The 21,613-nt window shown below is 31.3% G+C and overlaps 1 protein-coding gene and 2 long non-coding RNA genes across 5 annotated transcripts; all 3 read left to right on the forward strand.

The window, feature by feature from the left end:
• The first annotated feature begins 1,572 nt into the window (after positions 1-1,572).
• Positions 1,573-4,786, forward strand: LOC18041921. 3 transcript variants are annotated; one of them, XR_002905607.1, is made up of 9 exons: positions 1,573-2,053; positions 2,242-2,323; positions 2,433-2,541; positions 3,293-3,531; positions 3,633-3,706; positions 3,807-3,870; positions 3,977-4,016; positions 4,130-4,161; positions 4,581-4,786. It is a non-coding gene; the product is annotated as an uncharacterized LOC18041921 (long non-coding RNA). The 3 variants fall into 3 exon arrangements; XR_002905606.1 differs by having other exon boundaries at positions 1,573-2,323; XR_002905608.1 differs by lacking the exon at positions 3,807-3,870 and having other exon boundaries at positions 1,573-2,323; positions 3,923-4,016.
• A 5,970-nt stretch (positions 4,787-10,756) lies between these two features.
• Positions 10,757-11,238, forward strand: LOC112098502. The gene is made up of 2 exons (XR_002905609.1): positions 10,757-10,894; positions 11,006-11,238. It is a non-coding gene; the product is annotated as an uncharacterized LOC112098502 (long non-coding RNA).
• A 4,494-nt stretch (positions 11,239-15,732) lies between these two features.
• Positions 15,733-18,102, forward strand: LOC112098501 (protein argonaute 4A-like). Its single transcript, XM_024185003.1, has 4 exons — positions 15,733-15,910; positions 17,270-17,364; positions 17,477-17,508; positions 17,926-18,102. The coding sequence occupies exons 1-4, from the start codon at positions 15,815-15,817 to the stop codon at positions 18,030-18,032; spliced, it is 330 nt and encodes a 109-aa protein (XP_024040771.1). The 5' UTR covers positions 15,733-15,814; the 3' UTR covers positions 18,033-18,102.
• The last annotated feature ends 3,511 nt before the right edge of the window (positions 18,103-21,613 follow it).

Genomic DNA, 21,613 nt, shown 5'->3' on the forward strand with positions numbered 1-21,613 from the left:
TTTTTAAAATTTTGTTAATATGATTATGAAATTGGGCTTGCTTTTGGGTGAAAATTAAAAAAACAGATTTTGAAGTAGTTTGTTCCTCATTTTGTTGAGATATACCTTGTCTTCATTTATTTACTTGTGCATGTCTGGATAGATATGCCAACTTAATTAAATGCTTATTAAATTCAATGAAATGTGATGCCTGGCTTTAAGCTTGCGGTGAATAGCTTTATTCAACAAATATTTTTTGGAATTAGTTTGATTTTGTTTGATTGAGAATTTTTTTTACTTGGTTTGATTTATTTTGCCTAAAAAAAAGCCTATTCAAAATAATGGTTTGATTTATTTTGCCTAAAAAAAAGCCTAGTCAAAATAAGTTTATTTAAAAGTGGATGGCATTTGATTAAAAGTAGAGGTAACAGTTAAAGCCCTCCAAGTGTTTGATAAAATATCTAAATAAAACTTCTTGTTCACATTTTCCATTTTCCTTTCGTAACTGACTTAGGTTCTTCATAATCAAGGTGAAGGTGCTGTAGTGTTAGTATTGGCACCTAATAGAGACTTAGCTGATCAAATTCAGGAAGAGGCTTTTAAATTTTTGTTGTGTGCAAGTGTTATAAATACTTGTATCTATGGTGCTGCTTCTAAAGGACCTTTAATTTTCAAAGAGCTATTTTGAATTTCGTTTTGAGAATTTAATTGTTTTTAGATAAAAATTATAATTCAAGTATTTTTATTTGTTGTATCTTCATCTTTAACTACAATATGAAAATCGGAGAATTTGATAGTACTTTAATCATTTGTCCATACTTTACTATCTCTTAACTATATCATAAGAGTGTGTTAATTTGCTCTGTAATTCTTTCAAGATTTTTGAGTTATAGTCTTTGTATTTTTAACTTGTTTTGATAAATTTCTCTTAGTTCTTTAATTTTGATCTAGTTCCCACTTAAAAGATATTTTAGTTTAAACATAAGATGTCATTGATTATTTTGATGTAATCTTACAGGGTGATGAGCTAAATTAGTTAATTATATTATATGTAGAGTTTAGTTTGCTTAATAATGGTGTGTTAGGAATGCAGTTTCATTTTAAGCGTCGTATGCAATTTGTTTTTGCTATTGTTTATGCATAAAAACAGCACCTGGAAGTTTCTAGGTGCTGCTTAGCTGCTGTTATGTAGTAAAAACAGCACATGTAAATTTTCAGGTGCTGTTTTGCTGTTGTTTATGCACAAAAATAGCATGTAGAAGTCTCTAGGTGCTGCTTAACTGCTGTTATGCAGCAAAAACAAAACATGGAAGTTTCTAGGTGCTGCTTCGCTGCTGTTATGCAGCAAAAACAGCAGCTGCATGTTTCCAGGTGCTGTTTTGCTGCTGTTTGTGTAGAAAAACTGCGCTTGGAAATTTCCAGGTGTTGTTCAGCCGTTATGCTGCAAAAACAACACCAGGAAATTTCCAGGGACTGTCCTACTAATGTTTGTGCAGAAAAACTTTGGCTGCTGTTTTATATCCCTATAATTTGTACTTCAATATGATCTCCATTTTGCCTTTTTCTTTTTCTTTGAAATGGGAAGATTCCATTGTAATAAATTGGATTTTATTTTTGCCGAACATCTACTTAGCACTTAACATGTAATTAATATTTTTTAGCTTGATACTTTATCAAAGTTGACATTTTAAGCATCTATTCACTCTTTTTACAGCTATAAAGATGCTGACCAACTTGAAGGTATTCACTAACAATTGCTCTGAATCATAATAATAGATCTATGGGGCTTGATTTATGCATTATGAGAATATCTACTGCTACTGATATGCATATAACTCCAAAAGTTAGCATACTTAATGTTATTGTTTCCCATATATCTCTAGATGACACAAATTTTCAAATTATGAACTCTATATTCATCCTCTTGGATCAAACTTAAATGCTTAGGTCTAGACCTCTTTAGTGAGTTAGTTGATGTAATTTCCGCTGATAGGTTTGTGATAAGTAGTGAAAGCTGTGATTTTCTTGGAGCTGCTCCTGTCTTTCCCTCACGGATGGACAAAAGAATCTAAATGTAAGCTTTTTCTTTTCTTGAGCGTTGATGGCGATGGAGACGGATTATCAATAATGATTGTCTTTTTTATTTTAGAGATGTAACTTCAATAGCTTTATTATACTTATTTTTTATTTTTATGTGTTGTTTACTTGAAATGTTGTTACCGATGCGCACCCCTACTAAGCACTTTAGCCATATATATTCAGGCAATCATATATGTAGTGATGTAGTAATAAACAAAGTCTCGGCCTCCAGCTTGCGCAGCTTGGCCAAGATGCCTCTGCTGCTGTGAGTACATTACATACTTCCATCCTCTCTCCTCGTTTGTGTTTTATCTGAATTGCATTTTTGTCTAGAATTCATTCTTTCGATTATATCTTCTTTTACTTGTTCTTAGGGTGCAGCTCCTTGTTTGACCACACAAAAGAAGAGTGGTGGGGACTGAGTCAGTTGGAGCTGGAGGCAAATCTAATACCGGTCCTGTCAAGAAGTACTTTAGAGTAGAGGTAACTAAAATTTCTGCAGCCTTGTATTTAGTAATTGCATATGTGCGTAAGTTAATCTGCTAATTCTCAGTTTCAAGTATTACCAACTTTCTTTCTCTCCCATGAAAGAATCTGTAGTTTGACATAGCTATGAACTGAGTTAGCCATGGGTTATTTGCTGTTTCTGGACAAGGAGCAGGAAGATACCGATGAGGATCTGGATTTCAGAAGCAATTCTCTTAATTTAATCATCAAAATTTGTTGAGTTTTGTTTTTCTTTTATTTTGTATTGTTACCATCTTTTTCTCTTTTGGTTTCAAATATTGGTGGCATTGAGTGGTGGGTTTGTTTCTCGAACCATGATGATACCAAATGTAATTGCAAACAGCAGGTCTAAAATTTCTTTGATCTTGTGATTTATCCTGTATTTTCTTACTGATGTTTGATTAATTATCCTTTCCTTTTTGTTCTTTTTTTGAGTGATCTCCATAATTAATCAAGAACCAAAATATCAAGTTTGTTAATCTTTTAATTTAGTAGTATCCTAAGTATTATCGGCTTCCATCTTACATTAAAATAATCCCTCAATGAATAATCGTTGTTTTGACATTAAATTTAATTTTGCTTAAACTGATGTCATAAAATTCATTGAATACAGTAATTGACCGAAAATATCTAGATCTAAAATACGTGTCATTTAGAACACTTTGACCTTGAGCATGATCATGTACTTCGTCACTTATTGGTTGCATCTATTGATTTCATATTTCAGGGATGGAGTGAGTGGGTCACAGTTTACCCAGGTCTTGAACATAGAATTGGACCAAATCATTGAGGTAGTCACAAAACCTCTTTGCTTTAATTTCTAAGAGAGATCATGATAGTTTTAATGAGTTCAGGCCAGCAAATTCCTTGATGGAAAATGGTCTCCTAAGTTCACTGTGATTGTTGCTCAAGAGAATCATCACACTAGGTTCTTCCAAAGTGGACATCCTGAAAATGTTCCACCTGGTAAATTTCTTTGCCAACTCTAGAAAAAAGCTTGTTTGCCGAAGATCCTTTCAATGATTTCCTGAGCATATAGCATTTCGCCTCTCATTATTTTTGTGCAGGTACTGTTATTGACAAAGGAGTCTGTCATCTAAGGAACAATGACTTCTAGTTGAGTGTTTATGCCAGGAAGATTGTGAGTATTGCATTCTTTCAACCTTTGCTATAATTTAAATAATAAATGGTTAGAAAAATGGAAAACTAATATTACAAGGATGATCCATCTTTTTCGGAAGTATCTGGAAGGCTATAGGTTTACTTGCTGTTGTGACCAGATGATGTACTACAAGGACAAAAAAAGTAGGTGTTTTCAGTTGGCTTTTATAATTAATGTTTTATTGTTTGCAATCAGGGCACATTGTGACCTACAGATTATCATGTTCTAATGACGAGATTGGTTTTTCAGCAAATGATTTGCACGAACTTGTTCATTTCTTATCTTCCGTGTAAGTGTATATAAATTTTTTCACTACTTCATCAATGCAATAAAAGGGTGCATTCTATGCCAACTACTGTACTTTTCTGTTCAATAATAATTTTTCGTGTCTAAATTATGCAGGTACAAAAGAAGCACCACAGCCGTATCTGTTGGTAATACATCTACTCTCTTTTATTTGTTTTACTTCTGAGGAAGTGGGAGCAGTATTACTGCAATCTCATGATCTTGTAGCTGTAGAATATAGAAAAAAAGTGCATTGCTTGTTATGAAGTGCCCTGAAAGAACTGGCACAAGAATTATGGTGTTTGGCATATGGTACGCTGGCAATCTCCTTTTGCAAATTTAGTGTTTTAATTTTTAAAATTTTTTTTTTTTTTTCCTTCTTTCTAGTAATGATAGGAAAAAGAAAATGATAGATATTTCCAACTAGAGTTCTTTTGTTAAAAGTTATTATTGTAATTCAACTCAGATTTTCTTTCATTTTGTTCTAGTTGTTTGCATGTCTTAATTAAATTTATTTCCCTTGGTTTTCCTACAGCTCTTGAACGTTTTATTTTGTGTGATCTTGTAGTTGCACCAATCTGCCATACCTGCTTGGCTGTTGCTCATATGTCGCAATTCATCAAATTCAATGAAATGTTCGACACATCTTTTAGTCACGATGGTGAACATTTGTAAGAACTCTACTATACTATTTTCTGACAAATCTTAAGAGGCAGTGCTACAACTTAGATTTCCTTTTAGTAGTTTTGAAATCCCAACAGAAATTATCAATCTTTCGAGGATATCTTATCTAAACCTGTCTTATTTTTATTTCTTTGGTCAAATACGATAAAATATTTTAGAGCTTTTCAACTTGTTGTCCATTGATCTATCACGAAATGAATATCATGGACTTGAACTTTAAAAGATGAATCTCGCAAATTTAGTTGAAAAGTTAAGCAATCTAAAAATACTTGACCGTCGTGATGTTTCTATTCATTCAATAACATCTCATAACTTAGCAAATCTATCTTTCTTGACATTTTTATCTCTCTAAAGCTGTGAATTATAAGGTAATTAAATTTTATAAATTTTCTCTTTAATTAATAAACATGCATGGTATTGTTAAATATATATTTTTTACCCTGAAAATTACCAAAGTTAAATTCATTATTATAAATTATTATTGTTTTTAATTTTTACTTAATTGATATCTTTTTCTTTTACAAATTTTAGGAAGAATTCTACCATTATTTGGTAATCTATTTAAGCTCCTTCATTTAGACCTTTCAACAAATGATTTACTGGGTGAGCTACCTTTTTCATTGATAATCTTCGTTTTGTTTAAAGAACTCTTTTTAGAAATAATTTGTTTAGTGAGTTACCTATTTTCCATTGGAAGTTTTTTTCTTCGGAAGAACTTCACTTTTCATTCAACAAATTATCAAGTGAATTTCCATGGTCCACTGAAAATTTTAGTTATTTGAAGAGATTAATTCTGGCATCATGCAATTTTGGGGCAAAATTCCTCGTTGAATTGGTAATTTTACTTCTGCAATGGTTAGACATTGTATTTAACAAGTTTTTGGGTGAGTTGCCTATTTTTATCGGAAATCATAGGTCATTAAAAGTATTGGCTATCAGTTGATATAATTTTTCAAGTTGAATTTCATGTTCACTCGGGAATCTTACTCAACTCATCATGTTTCACTTTTCTTGGAATTCTTTTAGAGGAACGGTAGAGTTAATTTTTTTTCCTTAACAACATAAAAATTTTGAAAGGATTCTCTCTCTCATCAAATAGGTTATCATTACTCAACAAAATCAGTTTTATTATCACTTCATAGAATTTTAGCATGTAGGATTGCGTTCATACAACCTTACTGCATATTCAAATTTCTTAAAAAACCAACATTATTTAGAAATTTGGATATTTCCTCTAATAGAATTCATAGAAAAATATTTAAATGGTTATAGACCCGGATATGCAGAATCTCAGTGTCTTGAATGTTTCCCATAACTTGTTAACTGGATTTGATCTAGCTATATCATTCCTCTAAAAGAATTCTCAGAAAGATAAAGCATGATGAGTTGAGTAAGATTCTTTAGTGAAGATAGAATTTGACCAGAAACATTACACCTACCAATAGCCAAGTTATGAGAAAGGTTCATGAAGTTGAGATTCTGCATACTAGAGCTTTTCCATTTAAGTACTTTTCCATGAATTCTATAGGAAGAAAGGTTCAGAATCTCTAAATGATAATGATTTTTTAAGAAATTTGGATATTCAATAAGGTTGTATGAACATAGTCTTATATACTAAAATTTTAGCAAAGTGATATTAGAACTTGCTTTAGTGAGCAATAACTTCTTTGAGGAGAGAAAAAATTTTAGAATTTTTTTGACAGTTCAAAGTCTAACTCTATTCTTCCTCTAAAAGAATTTTGAGAAAGGTGAAGTATAATTAGTTGAGTAAGATTCCTTAGTAAAAATGTAATTCGACTACAAAAATTGCACTTAATGATGGCCAACACTTTCAATGATCTAAGATATTTTGTGGAAACAGGTAACCCACCTGAAAATTTGTTAGATACAAGGTCGTACCATTGCAATCGGGCAAAATTATTGATTGAATGTGGAACTTTTCCCCAAAAACTACATGGCACCAGAAATAATCACTTCAAAGAACTAAAATTTAAAGTGGACCACGAGAATTCACTTGATAATTTATTGAATAGAGGGTCAAGTTCTTCCAAAGGAAAAAGATTTAATAGAAGTAGTTAACTCACTAGACGAATTATTTTTAGAAAAATCTTCTTTCAAAGAATGAAGATTACTATTGGGGAAAGGTAGTTCACCTAGTAATTAATTTGCTGAAAGGTTTAAATGAAAGAGCTTGAATAGATTACCGAGTGAAGGTAGAATTCTTCCTAAAATTTGTAAAAAATAAGAAATATACATTAATTAAGTAGAAAATTAAAAATATTAATAGTTTATAATAATGAATTTAACATTATAATTGGGAATTTTCGAAAAAATATATATATTTAACAATAACACTCATGTAAGGAGAAAACATATAAAATTTAATTACCTTGCAATTCACAGCTTCGGAGTGATAAAAATGGATAGATTTACTAAGGTGGCGTTTGTTTTTTAATTTAATGACTTTAAGTGACTTAACTTAATTAATTAAGTTAATTAGAAGTGTTTTATAATTTAATGAGACTTTTTAGATAATTTTGACTTAATAAAATAAGCCAATTTTTTTGGCTTTTTACTTAATGGAGAAATATGAATTAAGTCAATTACTTGCTAATGTAAAAAATATCCTTATTTTATAATTTATTTTTCATGTCTATCCCAAACTCACCCATAAACATTTACCCCACATAAAAATATCCTTGTTTTTTCTTTCTTATATTATATACGATAAAATTTAAAATTTATGGTATTTCATATATTAAAATTCTAAAATAATTATGTATTCACTTGAATATAGTTTTACTTATAAATGTTAAAATATTGTGGTATTTAATATATTATTTATTTGACATTCAAATTTAATAAGGATACAAATGTAAAAATACATATTTTTAGTTTTTTAAGTTGAAAAAAACAAACAACTTAATACTTATTTTTTGAGATTCAGAAGAAAAAATAAACATATTATTCAGATTCAGACATTCAGATCTATTCAAAATTCAGACTAATTCAGGTCTATTCAGATTTCAAACAACAAAACAAACGCCACCTAAGTTATGAGATATTGTTGAACGAATAAAAGCATCACGAAGATCAAGTTTTTTAAATTGTTTAACTTCTTGACTAGATTTGTGAGATTGAGCTTATAAAGTTTAAATCTATGATATTTATTTTGTGATAGATCAAGGGACACCAAGTTGAAGAGCTTTAGAATTTTTATGGTATTTGACCAGATAAAGAAGAATAAAAGAGGTTTAGATAAGATAATCTCGAAAGGTTAATAATTTTTATTAGGATTTCAAAACCACTGAATTTATTGAAAAGCAAGATAAGCCACTTAAGATGGATAAGCTTGAACAGGCCGCTGCTAGAGTTGATAGAATCCTGGAGGCAGCTACTTGGGAGGTCAAGCTTAATGACATGGTTTCCTCAAAAAAAATTAAAGAGGATGAGGCAGTGAAGTTAGCAATTGTAAAATTAAAGAAGATGAAAAAAGCTAATTGGGATAAACACATGGTTTCCTCAAAATAAAACTTGTTTAACTTTATAGATGTGAATAGACTTAAGGGCTTGATTTGATTTTATAGGCAAATTGCAGCAATTCAAATTGGACTCTTTTATTTTCTTCAGTCAACAAAAGTTACTCTTAATGTGATGCTGGAAATTCTTAGCATTGTGTTATCACCTAAAACATGCTTATACTTTATAGGGAAAGCAAGAAGACCATAATACTCTTACATGACTTTCTTTAAAAATTCAGTGTGGACTGTGTAATGTTTGGCCTGTACCTGTATAATGTTCGGCTTGTACGTTGTTTCTTTTCAGCCTGGTCTGACATTTGGATTTGGATTTGGATTAGGATTAGTGTTTGTCATGGTGATCCCATTTGCTAAATGTCAAACATGTTATGATGCTGACATGACTAGATTGATGTCTATCTCTGCATCCTTCTTGCTGCAGCAGTTTTTAAAGCCATGTTTAGCAGAAGAATATAGAGTTGTTCTATGTGGTACGGGCGGTTCAAGAACAGGGACTCTACTAGCAGATGTCACATTACTGTGACTAGAAGATGTGTTGGACATTCATCGAACTTGTTGAATTGTGACATATGAGCAGCAGCCAAATGGACATAAGAGATTGGTGCAACTACAAGATAGCACAAAATAAAACATTTAAGAGATTTAAGAAAACCTAGAGAAATAAATTTAATTAAGATGTGCGAACAAGAACAAAATGAAAGGAAGTTTGAATTGAATTACAATAGTAATTTACGAACAAAAAATCCTAGTGAGAAAATATTTATTATTTTTTTCCTATCACTACTAGCAAGAGGAATTAAGAAAATAGCAAAATATAAATAGAAGAAAACACCCAAATTGGAAAAGGAGAGAGTCAGCTTAATGAATGCCAAACACCATAGTTTTTATATAAATTTTTTAGGGTACTTTATTAACGAGCAATGTGTTGCTTTTCCAGCATTCTACTGCTATAAGGGTGTGTTTGGTACACTTTATTGTATTATGTTGTATTGTATTATTTTTATGCTGGTGTATTGTATTATGTTGTATTGCATTAGCACTGTATTATAACAATGTTGTACAATGTTTGGTGTTGAACTGTACTGTATTAATTTTTAGTTATACTGTGTTTGGTGTTGCATTGTACTGTATTAATTTTTTGTGATTAATTTATATTATATATTTATAAAATAATATTTATTAGTACTTAAAAAAACTAAATATAGAGGTCTTAAATTTTAGAAATTTAATTACAAAATGAATTGTGCTAATATTTTATATTATTATATATGTTATTATTAATTTTAGATTAATATTATTGAAATTCATTTGTATTTAAATATTTATTATTTGTTATATTATATTATTTTAAAATATTAAATTTTATATATTAATATTACAATAATTAAATAGTGTAATATTATATTATATTTTAAATACTTTTAAGTATTTATTATTAATCATATTAAATTATAAATTTATTAATAAATTATGATGTAAAAATAAAAAATAATATTATATTATATTATAAATTATATATTATATATTTATCCATTTTTATTATTATTAAGTAAAACTAAAAGATAAAGTTAAAGTTAAAAAAAAAAAAAAAAAGACAAGCTACTGCGAGAGTTCCCGCATTAGCACGCCTCCCGATGCCCAATCTCAATGAGGCTCAACCGCTCCCAAACATGTTATTAGTTTAAATTAATGTTGGGCCCACAATTAATCCTATGCAATACCACACACAACACACCCTAAGGGTGCGTTTGGTACACTGTATTGTATTATATTGTATTGCATTATTTTAATGCAAGTGTATTGTATTATGTTGTATTGCATTAGCACTGTATTATAATAATGTTGTACAATGTTTGATGCTATATTGTACTGTATTAATTTTTAATTATACTATGTTTAGTGTTGCACTGTACTGTATTATTTTTTTGTGATTAATTTATATTATATATTTATAAAATAATATTTATTAATACTTAGAAATATATTAAATATAGAAGTTTTAAATTTTAAAACTTTTACATTAATTTCTTGTATTATAAATGTAAAAAAGAATTATAATTCTTCATAAAACATATGTAAACTAACAAATTATAAAATTTTCGGTGACATAATATTTTCTTTTTTAGTATTTCCCAAATGAAATAAACTTTGAAATAACAATCGAATCAATTAATTTAATCAAATAACTTTTAAAAAAGTATCACAATATAAATAAATAATAAAACATACATTTAATAGGAATGAATGACAAAACAATTAATATATATTTTGCTTGTTTAATAAAACAAACGGTAAAATAAATTCTATAAAAAATTTGGTAAAATAAAATTATAAAATAATAAACACAAGTTGTGTCTATGCATTGACACGTCATCTTTATCTCTTTATCTCTTTATCTCTTTATCTCCCTCTTTTACAGGACAAAATCTTCAATCTTCAACCTGCAACCCTCTTTAATTTCTTCTCTGTTCTTTTCTTCCTCTGTTTCTTTTTTCTCCCTTGTTATCATTCCACAATTTTTTTTTTCGGTTCTTTGCATCCTTCATTTATTTATTTATTTTGTCGATAAATCCTTTTTCCTCCCTTTAAATCCTTTTCTTCTGAAGAAGAAAAGAAAAAAGAAAATAAGCAAAAAAGAATAAGTAACACTGTCACAGGGGTCTGATTTTTCTTTTTTATCTTTTTAAAAAAATGGCTTTTATAATTTAAAACACTCAAGTTATGGATAAAGGCAAAAATGCTAATATGAATTTGTTGTGATATCGTGCAGTGGCTGCGGACCCGCGGCATAGAGATGGTGGAGTAGGGGTGCCGCGCGGGAGAACTTGACGGCATTGACAGCATCGAGTACTCAAAGTGGCTGTTGCCGTGCTAGTGTCGGTGATAAATGTTATGGCTGAGCCGGTGTCGGCGATAGATTGGGTTTTGAGAAGAGAATGGAAGCAAAGAGAAGATGTGTTTTGTGTCTTAATCGTGTTTTGAAGAAGAAAAACGATTACTCTATTTTTTTGCCCTTTCTTTATAAGCAATCACGCGTAAACCCGATACCCCCCACGGGTTTAGTTAATGCAGCTTTAACTGTATGACAACAGTAATGTTATGCGGTATAATACGAAGTCAGTTTTTAGCCAAACATAGGGTTGTATTAATTTAATGCTATACAGGATGGTAATGCTGTGTAATGCTGGATGCCAAACGCATCCTAAGATCATCAGGTTGCAGCAATATTGTTGCCAATTCTTCTGAACTAAAACAGTTAAAAAGAAAGTAAATATATTACGTACATACACAACTGTGGTACCTCCATAATTTAGATCCCAAAAATTATTATTCAACAAAAAAGCCCAGTAGGTTGCATAAAATGCACCCTTTGTGGCATTGACGAAGCAGTGGAAGAAACTGTATACAAGTACACATAAGATAAGGAATGAACAAGCCTCTGCAAATTATCTGCAGAAGAACCAATCTCATCGTGTAGAAAATGATAATTAATGTGTAGGCCACTATGTGCTCTAATTGCAAACAATAGAACATTAAAATAAAAGTCAACGAAAAACATCTGCATTATTTTGTCTTACTAGTACATCATCTGGTGACTGGTCACAACAGCAAGAAGTAAGCCTACTAGGCTTCGAGATAGATCTGGAAAACATGGATCCTCCTTATAATATTATTTTTCCATTTTTCTGACCATTTATTATTTAAATTATAGCAAAGTTTGAGAGAATGCAATACTCTCAATCATCCTCGCATAAGTACACGAGTCATTTTTCCTCGGATCGATAACAGTACCTGAATAGAAATAATACAAGTTGAAATGTTCTATGTCCAGTAATTCATTAAATTAATTGAAGGGATCGTTAGCAAACAATTTTTGTTTCTAAAGTTGACAAAGAAATTTACCTGGTGGAACATTTTCAGGACGTCCGCTCTGGAAGAACTTAGTGTGATGATTATTTTGAGTGACAATCACAGTGAACTTAGGAGACCATTTCTCATCAAGAAATTTGCAGGCCTGAACTCATTAAAATTATCATGATCACAAATAGCAAGCATCTCTTAGAAATTAAAGCAATGAGTTTTTGTGATTACATGATTTGGTCGAATTATATGTTCAAGATCTGGGTAAACTGCGACTCACTTACTCCATCCCTGAAATTTGGAACAAATAGGTTCAACCAATAAGCGACAATGTACATGAACATGCTCAAGGTTAAAGTGTTGCTGTAAATAACATGCATTTTAGATCTAGATGTTTTCAGTCAATTACTGTATTCAATGAATTTGATGATATTAATTTACGCAAGTTTCTTGATTGCAAAAGGTATGCAATGCATTAGGAATAAGCTGCTGCTATGTGGTGATCAAAACAACATATAGAGAACTTCAAATTCACAACATCACATAATTATCTTCATCACTAAGACTTGAAAAGCTTCAATTTGTAAAAAGTATAGCTTATTGTATTCAATCTACACTTCTCTTAATGATTCTACCACCCTGATAATCCAATCATTAGTCAAAGCAAACCATAACTACATAATAGAATTATTGAAAAGCTACAGGAAAATGTTGATATTTTCAGGCTTCTTTTTCCCTGAAGTTGAATAAAAGTCAACAAATAACTCCCCGCAATCAGAAAACACAAAAAATATGTTCTGGACAAGTTGCAAAACAGAATGGAAGATCATTATTCTATTCATGATCTACGAGAAGACATGAAATGGAATAAACTTGAATTTGTGTTTACTTTCTAATGCAATATCAATGAATGAATTTGTAAGTTTTTGATGCTTCGCTTTAGTAATATCTAATAATTATTGCTTAAAAAGATTAGCAATCATTTCAACTTTTCGGTGATTGAGTCCTTACTGAAGCTCTATAACGAGAGATTGATGGCCACGGCCTGGAACTAATCACCTTAAAAACTTCAAATGTCAAAAGAATAAAACGACAAATAGAAATCTAGAATTGTGGATGAGTATCTCCTCAAAGATAGTTAGGCTTTCAGAAAGGAAACCTACCGTTTGAAAGAGAACCAAAATAAAAAATGTTCAAGGAAAATAGGTTCTACCGCAGCAATAGATGGCATGGCATGTCTGAACGACCAGGAGAGCCATGTGAGACATCCATCTCTAGAATCATGGTTACTGGCTTTGAAACCAAGGATATCGAATGAGCATGGTCAACTGTCAACAAGGAATTTATTCCTCCAAGCTATAGAAACAGGGGGAAAAAAAATCAAAAAATGGTAAGTTCAAGAAATGAAAAAAACAAATATATAGGAAGAAAACTAGAAGTGTTCACAAAATTTAAAGGAGTTCACCTTGGCATTTATCTTCAGGAGGACATTTGTTATGTATTGGTCATTCACTTTTGTGGGTGCAATGCATTGTGTTATAATGCCAATCTCTGAAAGTTTTCTCCTTTTCCAATTTATTACGAATTAAAATATGGGGACTACCAGAATAGCAGAGGAGAGAAACTTAAACAATAAGATTAAGCACCAGAGTATAATTTATTAGAAGATTTGTTGTGGACTACAGGATCTTGACAGCTACCCTTAACCCACATCTACGTCTTTACTGAAAAACTCGATCATTATTCTTCCATTCATGTTATCTCTAATTGGATAGCCTTCTGAATTTATAGTGATACAAGAAAAGATCAAATCTGTTTTTTTATTGCTGTTGAGAATTGAGATTGAATGATTGATTGTTGCAGCGTAAAGAAAAGTTTGAAAACAACTTAGTCTTTCATGGGTAAAATAAGGGTAGATTTGTAATTTAATAGTGTACTGAATTTATACATAATAGGGGTAATAAAGTCAAAGTAATGGTTTGATAAATACACACATGCTCCTAATAAGTAATGAACTAATAAAAACGTGACACATGGCTAATGACACAAGTCCAACAAAAGTATCTCCAATCACAATCAGATCATAAGTAAAAAGCCGTACCGTCGTAGATTGCTAGCTTTTACAACCTACAATTTTGTTTAAATTTCCAATAATCAAATATTTTATAGAGAATCTTCTTCTCAGTTCCTTCATAAGAAGGGCTCCTGGGAAATCCAATTTCGCCTATGCATAGGTTTTTGCTATTATGGATGATGAGGAGTGCTAGCGACAGTCGCTGGCCTCCTTTTGTCACGTGTCTATGTTTATGCTTTTCATACATTAGCTTTGTTATTTAAAAAAAAAAGTCCTTCAAATTAACATTTATTACAAATCTGCCACCAATACCAATTGCGTGGAGTGAGCTTCGCTTGCCTGCTCTTCAAAATAAAAACAAACAAGGACGCAGATAGCTTCACTTGTCTGCCTTTCAAATCCAGTGTTTCCATCATCAAGCTCTCCTCGTCTTCCACTTCAATTCCCCCGCTCGCTTCCAGCTTCCTTCGTTGTACAATTGCCCTCGAATTCTATCCAAATTTACCGCCATGCCATTTCTCCTCTTTCATAGCCCTGGTAATTCCACTTATCTGAAACTAAACTTTGAGTTTCTTTCCTCGAATCCAAATTTACTTATTTATTATCTTTTTTTGTCCCCCAAAATATGTGGCACTGTGTGGTGAAATTGTTGTGCTGAACAACAAATAAGCTTTGGGAGACGGCGGTAAGCGGTTCAGGCAACAAAGTTTTGGGAAGAGAAACAATTGAAGAATTGGAGTTTCTAATCGACAAAAGAGAACATCTGTATAGAAGAGTATGGTAAATTTGTAATAAATTTTAATTTGAAGGGCAATTTTTTTTAAAATCAGCTGATGTGTCAAAAGCATAAAATAAATACGTGGCAGAAGGAGACCAGCGACTGTGGCTGGCACTCCTCGTGGATGATTGACTCACCTTCTTCTTCCGGGACATAATATGAAATTTAATTGGATGGTTTGAGGGCAATGTAGTGATTACATAGGTCAAACGCAATCGATTTACAAAAGCAAAATTGAACACGTGCAAACCAAGTGCAAAAAGCCAACAAACCCTTCTAAGCACACTCACAACTTACAAGCTCACACCCACCAGGCCACCACCATTAATTTGTTAATCAAACACTTTCACCAACTGCAGACCACATTCTTGTGATGATTCATCCTGCGAAAAAAAAAAAAAACCACCATCATTTACTCTATTTAATCTTCACCTCAGCTGACTGCAGCATCCATCATCTTTGATTTTGCAGCAGCTAGGCGGGACTCCGCCCAAAACGGGAGTCAAATTGCCGTTTTTGTCAGTAACCAGCGTCAGTCACAGCTCACCATTTGAAGTTGCTGCCTTAAGATGAGACAGGCCTTCCACTTTGTCTTAAAATTTTTAATCTGTCTCTGCTTTATCAATCCACTACAAGCATCTGTTGTTTGGAAACCCTTCTCTGTTCACTTCTCCGACACTCCCGCCATTCCTGGTAAAATTCCTCTCTCCTCTGTTTGAAACTTGAGAAAATATAGCGCAATTTTTTCCCAAAAATTTTATTTTCTTTTCTTTTAGCTGTTGATGTTGCTAGATCGGGGATATGTGGAGCTCTCCATGTAGCAGATCCGCCGAACGATTGTTTCCCATTAAGTGCTGTTGCCTCCAATGAAACTAACAAAATTAAACTGCCGATCGGGGATATGTGTGCTGCAATCGTCTACGATGACAGAGATAAACTGCCGAAAGTCCAATCGTTTTACAGTAAGTAAAAATAAAAAGTAAAAAGAAATTCCTTTTGCAATAGCAAACCAATTTTAGATGATGATGATGATGATAATAATAATGATTTTTTTTTTTAACTTACAGTCTCGATAGTGTGATCGTTGCTAGACTCTTAGATTTAAGTATTTTAATCTTTACTATTTATTTAATATAGTGGATAAATAATTAACTAAATAAATAGTAACCAGATAACTTGTAAATTACAGGTAAATGTAGATTACTTTTTTTGGTGTGTTTAATCAATGACACATCCTAAGGGTGATCCTAATAATAATAATTTTTTTTCTTTTTTTGTGTGTTTAATTAGTGACATATCCTGAGGGTATAAATACATTTGCAACATTTGTTTTGTTGGAAGCGGTTGTTTATTTAAAGGAGCATGATCAGGCAAAGCTGGGGAACGCTGCATTTTTCCCCAGTCTCATGCTTGGGTTTAAGTTTGTTCCGAAAATTTTTCTTTCAGGGATGGCGATACTTACACTTATTATCGTGTTTTTCTTAATTATATGTAAATATATTACTACCGGACACAGTTCTCGGAGGCATAGGCAAGAACAGAATCAGCAGCTACCTAGAAGTCTAGTAAATTGATGCAGAGCAAGAAATTGAAGAAATCTTAATTAGATTTAAATTTATAATATTTAGGAATATTTTAATTAATTTGGTTTCTTATTTAGAGTTTTATTATTTAGGTATTTACTTATTTAAGTAATATTTCTAATTTAAGTATAAGTTTTATTAAAATAAGTTTTCTAATCATATTAGGATAAGTCTTAGTTAGTATAAATAAGTGTCTTTTGTAGCTTTTACAGACAGATGTTCGATTTTAATAATATTTTCAATTTTCAATTTTCAAATCTCTTTGTGAGTATTTGAGTTCAGTTAATTCTCGGTATTCTGTGGAATCAACGAGTCTTAACTCTTAAATTCACGGTATTCTTTTGAATCAACATGAGTTTAGTTGTTCTTTTATTCCGGCATTCTCTAGAATCAACGGAATATTTTAAACTTTAGACTTCTACTACATCATAAATGCTCTCCCTGGCTTTGTGTTTAGCTCTGCGGCTTCAAGCCAATGTTGTGGAGGATGATTAATGTGTGCCGTTTGCCTTCAGGACTATCAAGATGGGGAAAATCTCAAAATCCTTCCCTGCACACACGACAAGTTTTGTCTCGTCTTAGTCTTAATTAATTAGTAATTTAACCTTGCTAATTGGGAAATTAATTAATTAATTATCTGTTGATTAATCTGTTTAAATGCGACTTTGCAGAGTTTGACAAAAAAAGTACGTGTTTTCAGTTGGCTTTTGCAATTAATGTTCTATTTTTTGCAATCAGGGCACATCGCGACCTACAGATTATCATGTTCTACACAAAGAGATTGGTTTTTCAGCGAATGATTTGCACGAGCTTGTTCATTTCTTATCTTATGTGTAAGCATATATAATTTTTTTCACTGCTTCATCAATGCCATAAAGGGTGCATTTTATGCCAGCTATTGTAATTTTCTGTTCAATAATAATTTTTCATGTCTAAATTATGCAGGTACCAAAGAAGCACCACAGCCGTATCTGTAGGTAATACACTTACTCTCTTTTATTTGTTTTACTTTTGAGGAAGTGGGAGCAGTATTACTGCATTCTCATGATCTTGTAGCTGTAGAATCTGGAAAAGAAGCGCAATGCTTCCTGAAAGAACTGCACAAGAATTATGATGTTTGGCATGTAGTAGGCTGGCAATCTCCTTTTGCAAATTTGGTGTTTTGATATTTTCTTCCTTTTTTTTTTTTTTGATATCTTTTATCCTTCTTTCTAGTAATGATAGGAAAAAAAAAATGATATATATTTTCAACGAGTTCTTTTGTTAGAAGTTATTATCGTAACTCAACTGAGATTTCCTTTCATTTTGTTCTAGTTGTTTGCTTATCTTACTTAAATTTATTTCTCTTGATTTTCCTAAAGCTCTTGAATGTTTTATTTTGTGTGATCTTGTAGTTGCACCAATCTGCTATGCCCGTTTGGCTGCTACTCAGATGTCGCAATTCATCAAATTCAATGAAATGTCCAACACATCTTCTAGTCACGATGGGGAACATTTGTAAGAACTCAACTACACTATTTTCTGACAAATCTTAAGAGACAGTTCAGATTTCCTTTCAATGTTTTTGAAATCCCGACAGAAATTATCAATCTTTCAAAGTTATCTTATCTAAACCTCTCTTATTCTTATTTCTTTGGTCAAATACCATTAGAAATTTTAGAACTCTCCAACTTGGTGTCCCTTGATCTATCACCAAATGAATATCATGGAGTTGAACTCTAGAAGCTAAATCTCAAAAATTTAGTCTAGAAATTAAGCAATCTAAAAACATTTGACCGTCAAGATATTTCTATTCGTTCAATAATATCTCATAACTTAACAAATCTATCTTTCTTGATATTTTTCTCTCTAAAATTGTGGATTACAAGGTAGTTAAATTTTATAAATTTTCTCCTTAATTAATATATATGCATATTATTGTTAGATATATATTTTTTACCCAAAAATTACCAATTGTAATGTTAAATTCATTATTATAAATTTTTATTGTTTTTAATTTCTACTTAATATCTTTTTTTATTTGTTACAAATTTGAGGAAGAATCTACCATTATTTGATAACCCATCCAAGATTCTTCATTTAGACCTTTCAGCAAATAATTTACTAGCGAGCTACCTTTTTCATTGATAATCTTCGTTTTTTTAAAGAACTAGATCTTTTTGGAAATAATTTGTTTGCTGAGTTGCCTATTTCCATTGGAAGTTATTTTTTTCCTTTGAAAGAATTTAACTTTTCATTCAACAAATTATTGGGTGAACTCCCGTAGTCCACTGGAAATTTTAGTTTTTAAAAAAGATTATTTGTAGCATCATGCAATTCTAGGGCAAAGTTCCTCATTGAATTGGTAATTCTACTCCTGCAATGGTTAGACCTTGTATTTAATAAGTTTTTAAGTGAGTTGTATGTTTCCATCAGAAATCGTAGGTTACTGAAGCATTGGTCATCAGTTGATGTAATTTTTCAGGTTGGATTTCATCTTCACTCAGGAATCTTATTTAACTCATCATGTTCACCTTTCTTAGAATTCTTTTAGAAGAACGATAGAACTAGACTTTTTACTTAACAGTATAAAAAAATTGGAAGTTTTTTTCTCCCATCAAATAGGTTGTCATTACTCAAAAAAGTCATTTTTATTAACACTTCACAAAATTTCAGCATGTAGGACTGCGTTAATGCAATCTTATTAAATATTCAAATTTTTTGAAAAACCAACATTGTTCAGAAATTTTGAATCTTTCCTTTAATAGAATTCATGGAAAAAATATTTAAATGGTTGTAGATCCTAGTATGCAGAATCTCAACGTCTTGAATATTTCTCATAACTTATTAACTGGGTTTGATCTAGCTCTATCATTCCTCTAAAAGAATTCTGAGAAAGATGAAGCATGATGAGTTAGTAAAATTCCTCAGTGAAAATGGAATTTGACCTGGAAAATTACACATATCATAGTCAAGTTATGAGAAAGGTTTATGATGTTGAGATTCTGCATACTAGGGTTTAATAGCCATTTAGGTACTTTTCCATGAATTCTATAGGAAGAAAGGTCTAAAATCTCCAAATGACGTTGATTTTTCAAGAAATTTGGATATCCAGTAAGGTTGCATGAACGTAGTCCTATATGCTGAAATTTCAGTGAAGTGATATTAAAACTAGCTTTGGTGAGTAATAACCTATTTTATGAGAGAGAAAAAACTTCCAAATTTTTTAGACAGCTAAGTAAAAATTCTAACTATATTCTTCCTCTAAAAGAATTCTCAAAAAGGTGAAGAAGCATGATGAGTTGATAAGAATCCTCAGTAAAAATGGAATTTGACTCTAAGAATTATACCTACTGATGGCCAATACTTTCAATAACCTAAGATTTTTTGTGAAAGCATGCAACCCACCCAAAAAATTTATTAAATATAAGGTCATACCATTACATTTGGGCAAAATTATTAATTGAATGTGGAACTTTACCCAAAAATTGCATAACGCAAGGAATAATCTCTTCAAAGAACTAAAATTTCAAGTGGACCACGAGAACTCACCTGATAATTTATTGAATAAAAGGTCAAATTCTTCTAAAGGAAAAAGATCTTTTTCCAATAGAAGTAAGCAACTTACTAGACAAATTATTTTAAAAAAGATTTAGTTTTTTTAAAGAATGAAGATTACCATTGGGAAAAGGCAACTCACCCCATAAATAATTTGTTGACAGGTCTAAATAAAAGAGCTTAGATATATTACTGAGTGAAGGTAGAATTCTTGCTGGAATTTATAAAAAAAAATATATTAATAAGTAGAAAATTAAAAATAATAATAGTTTCTAATAATGAATTTAACATTGTAATTGAGAATTTTCGAGTAAAACAAATATATATTTAACAATTAACACGCTTGTATGTTAATTAAGGTGAAAACATATAAAATTTAATTAACTTGCAATTCACAACCTCGGGAGTGTTAAAAATATCAAAGAAGATAGATTTGTCAAGTTATGAGGTATCGTTGGACAAATAGAAACATCACGAAAATCTAAGTTTTTTAGATTGCTTAACTTCTCAACTAGATTTGTGAGATTGGGTTTCTAGATTGAGTTTCTAGAGTTCAAGTCTATGATATTCATTTTGTGATAAATCAAGCGACACCAAGTTGGAGAGATCTAGAATTTTTTATGGTATTTGACCAAGATAAGAAAGGTTTAGATAAGATAAACTCAAAAAGATGATAATTTCTAGTAGGATTTCCTAACCATTGAATTTGTTGAAAAGCAAGATAAGCCACTCAAGATGGATAAGCTTGAAAAGGCCGCTGCCATAGTTGATAGAATCCTGGAGGCAGCTACTTGGGAGGTCAAGCTTAATGACATGGTTTCCTTGAAATAAAATTAAAGAAGATGAAGCAGTAAAGTTAGCAATTGTAAAATTACAGAAGATAAGGAAAAAAGCTAACTGGGATAAACACATGGTTTGCTCAAAATAAAACTTGTGTAATAGATGCGAATAAACATAAGGGCTTGGTTTGCTTTTTTGGCAAATTGCAGCAATTCAAATTGGACTATTTTTTATTTTCTTTAGTCAACAAAAGTTAGTCTTAATGTGATGCTGGAAATTCTTAGCATTGTGTTAACACCTAAAACACGCTTATACTTTATAGGGAAAGTGAGGAGACCATAATACTCTTACATGACTTTCCTTATAAATCTTCAGTGTGGACTGTGTAATTTTGGGCTTGTACCTTTGTAATGTTTGGCTTGTATCCGGACTTAAGTATGCTGTTTCTTTTTAGCCTGATCTGGCATTTGGATATGAATCAGTGTTCGTCTTGGTAACACCATTTGCTGAATGGTCAAACATGTTATGACGCTGCCATGACTAAGTTGATTGATGTCTATCCCTGCATGCTTCTTGTCTTTAGCGGAAGGATATAGAGTTGCAAACATTTCTATGTAGTACGGGCGGTTTATGAACAGGGACACTACCAGCAGAAATTACGCCACTATGAATAGAAGATGTGTCGGGCATTTCATTGAACTTGATGAATTACGACATCTGAGCAGCAGCCAAGTGGGCAAAGTAGATTGGTGCAACTACAAAATA

The sequence above is a fragment of the Citrus clementina genome, unplaced genomic scaffold (genome assembly GCF_000493195.1).
Source record: "Citrus clementina cultivar Clemenules unplaced genomic scaffold, Citrus_clementina_v1.0 scaffold_5, whole genome shotgun sequence".
Taxonomy (NCBI): domain Eukaryota; kingdom Viridiplantae; phylum Streptophyta; class Magnoliopsida; order Sapindales; family Rutaceae; genus Citrus; species Citrus x clementina.

Bases quoted from the DNA above. Each gene is read 5' to 3' on its own strand.
- LOC112098501 (XM_024185003.1), top strand. From the start codon at position 15,815: ATGAAACTAACAAAATTAAACTGCCGATCGGGGATATGTGTGCTGCAA. The intron at 17,365-17,476 runs GTAAGCATATAT...TAAATTATGCAG, and splicing joins GTTCATTTCTTATCTTATGT to GTACCAAAGAAGCACCACAG. The intron at 17,509-17,925 runs GTAATACACTTA...GTGATCTTGTAG, and splicing joins CACCACAGCCGTATCTGTAG to TTGCACCAATCTGCTATGCC.